The sequence below is a fragment of the Pieris rapae genome, chromosome 2 (assembly GCF_905147795.1).
Source record: "Pieris rapae chromosome 2, ilPieRapa1.1, whole genome shotgun sequence".
In the NCBI taxonomy this organism is placed as follows: Eukaryota; Metazoa; Arthropoda; class Insecta; order Lepidoptera; family Pieridae; genus Pieris; species Pieris rapae.
Window position 1 is genome coordinate 9,904,273 of NC_059510.1, and position 6,896 is coordinate 9,911,168.

Here is a 6,896-nt window from a genome sequence, read left to right on the forward strand (position 1 = left end):
TATTTTTAAACTTAAGCTTTTATTTAAATATGGAATGACATATACGTGATATCAGATAACTATAATAATACAAAAACAACATTTTTTAAAAACTTAACAACTCAAGAATTATTATTCCAAGGAAAGGTTTCTTATTTTTTTATCAGCGACTCTCAAGGAAGCTGCCATTTCGAGTTGCTTTACTCGTAGACGAGCCCATACGATGTAGTCTTGGATACCAATTATTTGTGCTGCCATGAGAGCAGCGCTGTCTGGGTAGATGACTGTTGCGCAGCCAAGACCAGACGGCACAGATAGTGATGACCAAATATCCTAAAAATCAATAATACACTATTTAAAGCGATTTTTTTGGTTAGTTATAACATTATTTTATTGATAACGAAATGTGTCGTAAACTATTTAATTCAACTAACCATAGTAACTAGTGTTTATACCGTTTAAGTCTTAAACTTATTTTAATATTCTGCGTGCATGTGGTCAAGGATTACAGGTGAATGTAAATTACTAGAAAACGTAACTTAAAGTACTTTTAAAAGCCGATTAAACATATTTAAAACATATAAATTGTATTTCCACTTACCTGAACTAGTTTATCCGATGGTGGCGGGCAGTTAATAACAGGGTACGAAGTGTTGCCAGATAGAACTGGACCAAGGCCATTGGATCGGCCAGCAACAGCAATGAAGACAAGAGCACCATGTGTGTCTTCGTATTGTTGCATGATGTGCAGAGTTTCCTCTGTGGCTTTGTGTGCTGAAGTTACTCTCAGGTCAACATCTAGACCTAGTTCCTTGGCAGCTGGAAATAAAATTTATTAAATGATTGTTCTGATTGAATTTGATACTTAAGAAAATTAATGAGGTTCTCCCTTTTCGTTTACCTTTAGCGATCTTCTTGCAATGTTCAACATCAGCAGGGGAGCCCATAATGATGACGACTTTGTGGTGAACGTTGGGTTTCAAGTGGTCGAGTTGGTCCTTGACCCAGGCGAAGTTGCGTTTCACTGTGTCTAAGTCGGCAGCGGTGACATTTGATAGGTTACGGTAAACCTATAAGAATTATTAATTTTTAGCCAGGAATTTTATTGGAGATTTTGCTATATATATTTGCTATATGACCCAATATGCATAGCTATCATGAAATTTTACAGAACATAATTAATTTGTATGAATATGAACGAGAGACATGTTTTAGCATTTAATGACAATTTATAATTATCAGATAAACTTGGTAACTAGGGCAGAAGCAGTTAAACTCGAGGTTATATTATTAGCTATTACGTGTTTATTTGTTTCAAATTATTTGTTTACCTGTTTATCGACCATTAATCTTTTGTCACCAGATGGCCACAGCCTCCATGAATCTGAGTCGATGACATCAGCGAGGAGAATGTTTCCTAGAAAAATAAAGTTTCTGTAAATATGTGGACATAATGTGTTATCTGCAGTTATGTACTGTACTTTCAGAATATATATCTTCTTGTGCTACTAGCCATGTTTGATAGAAGAACCGGATAGTTCGACAAACTGGTAATGGCAGGAGTGACGACAAGAGAATTCGGGGTTATTCATCTACTGGTCTGTCTCTCTCGTCCAAATTAACTAAATTATGGGACTCAACAGCCTGATGCCCTGAGACTCAAATTATGATAACAACAAAGAAGAGGCTACGTCCTAAGTAAGCTGAGCATCAAAAAAATCAGTTATCTGTGGTTACTCCAAAAGGAGGAATCAAGTATTTCGGGGTTTTTGAAGGTACATTTATCTGCGACGTTTTTAAGAGGGTACTTTATCGAAGATTAAAAAAAAAACGATTATACAATTTATATTAAGCCTGGAACCCAACCAACAAACTAAACTCAAACTCAACGAAATATGCAAAACCTGTATAACTTTTTCTGTCAAAGGACGAACTTAGACACGATTCTTATATCGTAGTTTGCATAAATTCACACAATAAAATATTATACAATATTAATAACTTACCATCAGAATCAACACCGAACTCGATTTTCATATCGATTAGTGCACAATTGCGAAGAGCCCAAGCCTTCTCTAAGATTTCAAAAACAAGGATCGTTACTTGTCTCATGTAGTCTACTTCGTCTTGACCTAAAAAAAAATTGTTTTAGTATTGAGGTTATTATCAGCTTCCGTCTGTGGTCTGTGGTTTGCTGCTAAAAAGGTTGAATCAAGTTTTAACCCGCCATGTTCGTTTTTATGGAAACAATTATTGTAATGTTATTTCGACATGTCTTTTTCAAAAATGGAATGCTTGGCTTACGATAAAATTTATCTGGTAAATTTGAAAATCATGTTCTATATATTTTTTCGTCATAAAATTAATTCAAAGTGTCAAAAATTGGCTATGATTGTTTATTTTTTTCATCGAGGGATAATTTAATCGTGTATTGATCTTTCTAAATATACATAAATAATATATAGGTATATACATATACAGGATACATAAACTATCAACTCCACGATATATTTTTTCCATTTACCCTACTTAAAGAAACGATGAAAAAAAATGGAAAGAAACAATGTACTTTTTTGGAGTTTGGCCATGGCAAATAAACAAAAATTTACCGGGCAAATTCTTACCTATAAGAAGTCCATTAAAATTGAACTTAGCAGAAACGATCTGTTCCTCTGACCACTGAGGGTCGTGATTAGCATCATCCTTGAAGAACGTCTCCTGCTTTGGTGGAGTGAAGCGGAATCCTTCTGGTACCCCAGGGTTCCGTTTAAGGAATGAACCGGTTGCGAGGCGCCTGGTCACCCATTCAATGGGTACCATTTCACATTTCTTTGAGATGAACGCTGTTGCTGAGGCGACTTTTATAAAGGCCGTTTTGATACCTAGAAGATTATAAGTGTTTTAGTTCAAATTTCTTTTTTTTTTCTTTTTTTATAGAATTGGGCGCAAACGAGCAGGAGGGTCACCTGATGTTAAGTGATACCGCCGCCCATGGACACACTCAATGCCAGAGGGCTCGCGAGTAAGAAGCCGGTCTTTTAAGAATTGGTACGCTCTTTTCCTAAAGGAATTGGTTCTGAAATACCTGAATAAAACTGCCTTAAAAAACATTGTTAGATTCAATGTCGTCGTGTCTTTTGGAGCAGCTCTATGCCCACTTTGTGCAAGGCGATGACTACAATGCTATTTTCTTTAACACCCCATACCCCCCAACACCCCAACACCCCATTTCATATTGTAATTTAATAATACACACGAAGAAATATGTGAAATAGCGCAAAATCTAAAGTTTCTCAAATTAATATACGTGTTCCAAATTAAAAATGTGCAATTAAAAAGTTAAAGACGAGAAATTTTTTTATTTAACGGTACAGCCAGTCTAATTATACATGTATTTATTCCTATTGTACAGATATATAATAATAACAATAATTGTACACTTAAGATCAAAAATGATAAGAACTGCAAGAAAATCTCTGCTAACCTTTTTTAGAACAGACTCCCAAGCGAAATTAGATAATTATCACTGAATAAGTTCAAAGCTTGCGTTAAACGGAAATTGATAAAGCCTTTTATAAATTTGATAATAATTGAACCTACTCCTTGGTATTGATTTGCTCTAGTTCGAACAATTTGACTCAAAATTTGGCGATTAAAAAGAGTAGCGGAATGTTTCTTGCAAGTTCTTCTAGCCCGCTCTTGACTAGGTAGTAAATGTAAATTTAGAATCAATTTAACATCACATGAGAACGAAGAGATGGCAGCTACCTCGCAGAAAGAATTAGTCTAGCTATTCAAAGGGGGATCGCTGCCAGTATCTGCGGAAACTTGCCTAAAGGACTACTTTAATAATATTTTTTAATTATTAAATTTTAAGGTTAGTTATTGGGTATATTTTTATGTATTATTTATTTTAAATAAAGAAGAATTACAAATATAAAATATAACATATTTTCTGTTGAGGTTCATAAGTGTACTTGGTTACCTATGCATTGTGTTTGAATTTGTATTGCTTTGTCAGCAATAAATGCACGTATTTAAAGACTTTTGATTTATTATTGGATATTGCTCTTGGTAATTACAGATTTATTTTAGTATTTTAATCGCAATGACCTTACAAATATGATATAATAAATAATGGTTATTTCACTATCGTGTCTATATCAAAAGGTCACAAAGTTAACTAAACTGTTGACTAAAGGTTTTTAATCACTTATTTGCGTAATAATTATCTGAATATAGTTTTGTTTACTAAATCCTTCTGGGCATACATTGTGCAATCTACCAGCTTCTGATGTAATAGGTGAAGGTGTTTCGTCGTCTAGCACAGGTTAAGTTTAAGTTAAGATTCTATTATAAGTGATTAAATTCAATAATTTAATATTTGTGAAAAAAAGAAGAGACAAAATACAGCGTTTAGGAAAATAACTAAGGTAACAGATGTTACAATAACAATAAATAAAATAAAGTCGAAATGGGCGGAGCACTTGGCTAGAGGAACACAAAACTGGCGCAAAAAAACTACTTAACTGGTGCCCAAGGTACAGCAAACGTAAAAAAGGGGGAGAAGTCAGAAGGTGGATAAAGAAATAGCAGGTTGTACATGGCGGAGAGGAATGGCGGCATTTGGAGGAGGCCTTTGCAACAGGGCACGAAGATACCCTAGAAGAGGATTAAAATGGAAATCGTGCGTGCAACTCTGAACAACTATTGTTACGAGGTCTATCGGATTTTCTCTTGCCACCAGTTTGTGAGTTTAGTAAGAACCATGGGGGTTTCTTGTCCGACATTGTACATGACCCAATGACCTGAGTCTGTAGCTTTTAAGTTGAAAAATGATTCCTTCACAGTTCGAAAAAATTAAATATGAAAAGAAAGTCCTTTGGTCTTCAGCCGGGAATCGAACCTAAGACCGGCATGAGAGTAGCAAGCGAAAGCCAATAGGCCAACACTGATAACTAACCGAAAAATAACAATAAACATTATTGGTAAGAATAAAAAAAATGTGCGTTATGCTAACTGGTTCGATAACTTTTTTAAACTAATGGGCAACCGTTCATAATACAATTCATTCGAGCTAGTGATTTAAACGCAATCGCCTGTGTAAACAGATTGTGTAATGACTGATATAACTTGTTAGAACGGTTAATAATGTCTAATACTGGCATCCCTTGCACACCGAGTTGCAAGTTGCCGCGAACTTAGTTTCACGCTAAAGTTTGGCCTTCAACGGTTGCCCGGTTTACACTATGGAGTCCCACATAATGACATAACTCATAATTATAACACTCCCGCACTAAGCAGTCGCTCTGCGGTTTCCCCAAGTAAAAAAATGAGCGTCTGTGATGCATATAGACGCGTATGAGTAGAGTTGAGATACAAGTTTTAATATAAAGTCAAAATTTGCTAATAATTCAATATCATAAAACATTAAACAGTAATATAAGAATAAAGTTAGTACCTAATCCATATAACCGTCGTACGAAGTACCGTATGATTCCTTGTTAAGACTTACATTAACCATTGTATGTAAGCAATAAGACCTTCATGTTAAACTTCTAAACACTGGCCATATTAAAAATAAATTACCTGCTGCCTTTAGGATTTCGAAGACTTTAGCGTTAGTCTGGTTTGAAATGGCGGCCTTTCCCTCCATATCGTGAGCTTTGACACCATCGCCGGCTGTGATTCTGTCTTTGTTGATGAGAATACATTGCTCTGGTTGTTCTGGTAAGTCAAATACTTGCTTCGTTTTGCCTTCAATGATCAAGCTACCGAGCTTACAACCCGCGACTGGAAGAAAAATGAAAAGTATTCGTCAAAAAGTTTGTATATGTATATTTTTGACTGGACTAGGTTCAACCTTATAAAAAATAAATTATAAATTTGTTGAATCACGGGTCCATTTTAAAACTGCAATGGTGTACCATGCAGTAATGTGGTGGCGCGGTGGACCCACTAGGAACTGAGACAATATAATTTACAACATAAGGTGACCAGACGTCCCCTTTTAAACGGGACGGTCCCTTTTCGCAATTACGAGTCTCTGTGTCCCCGAAATGTGGGACGCAAAATTGTCCCGTTTTCAGAAACTTCTCAAAAATTTAAACAGCTGAATATAAAAACGTACCAAAAGTTTAATTCTTATTCGAAATCGTCAACAGCTATATTAGAACACATTTGTTCTTCTGATAAATTTAAATATAACTAAACGCTTTAGGTACCTATATATTTTTTTCATTGAATGGAATCATTAAATGGTCACTTTAATCATGCATGTTATTAGAGCCTTAAATTATTTTAAGAGGTCTTTTATATTATTTGAGGTACATACAAGAGAACAATAGAAATTAAATAAAATAGAGCTGTTTAAAGGTGGAGCCGTGATTCGTCAAATTTACCTAAAATGTAAATTATTCGCTATGAATAAAATATAATAAATCATTATGACCAAGTACCCTAGTGTTGAATTGTAAATTTGTTTCAAGGTCAAGACTCAAGAACATAATTAATGCCTCTGTATCGCAACAAAACACCGGAGATGTTATAATCTTGTCGACAAAAATTGTATAATCGCTACCTTATTACTTTGATAACTACATATCTCTTAAAATTTGTCGGCTTATAACCATGTGCTTATGAATGGAAAAAACATTTTACTCACCTTCCTTTGGTGCTGCCATAATAGAGAGAAAGCTAGTATTTCTTGGTAGTCGACAAATTCCCGCGACAATTGAACAGCGAGTGCCTTTTATAAATTTTGTTCAGGCCTCGTAGACCGCCATGTGTTCCGTTGACGCACTTACCTACTTGACTGCTATTTTAGATAACGAGTTGTTATAGCCGGATCACACAATCATGAGTGTTGCGACGCAAGTGTTTTTCAAAATGATGTTTACATAGCAGAACTATTTATA

The 6,896-nt window shown here is 35.0% G+C and overlaps 1 protein-coding gene across 1 annotated transcript; it reads right to left on the reverse strand.

Annotated features, from left to right (window-relative positions):
- Positions 1-6,804, reverse strand: LOC111000679 (multifunctional protein ADE2). Its single transcript, XM_045631915.1, has 8 exons — positions 6,644-6,804; positions 5,569-5,772; positions 2,604-2,861; positions 1,986-2,111; positions 1,311-1,396; positions 881-1,049; positions 581-798; positions 1-312 (listed from the first exon to the last, which is right to left on the reverse strand). Exons 1-8 carry the CDS (start codon positions 6,660-6,662, stop codon positions 112-114), a joined length of 1,281 nt encoding a protein of 426 aa, XP_045487871.1. The 5' UTR covers positions 6,663-6,804; the 3' UTR covers positions 1-111.
- Positions 6,805-6,896: the final 92 nt, after the last annotated feature.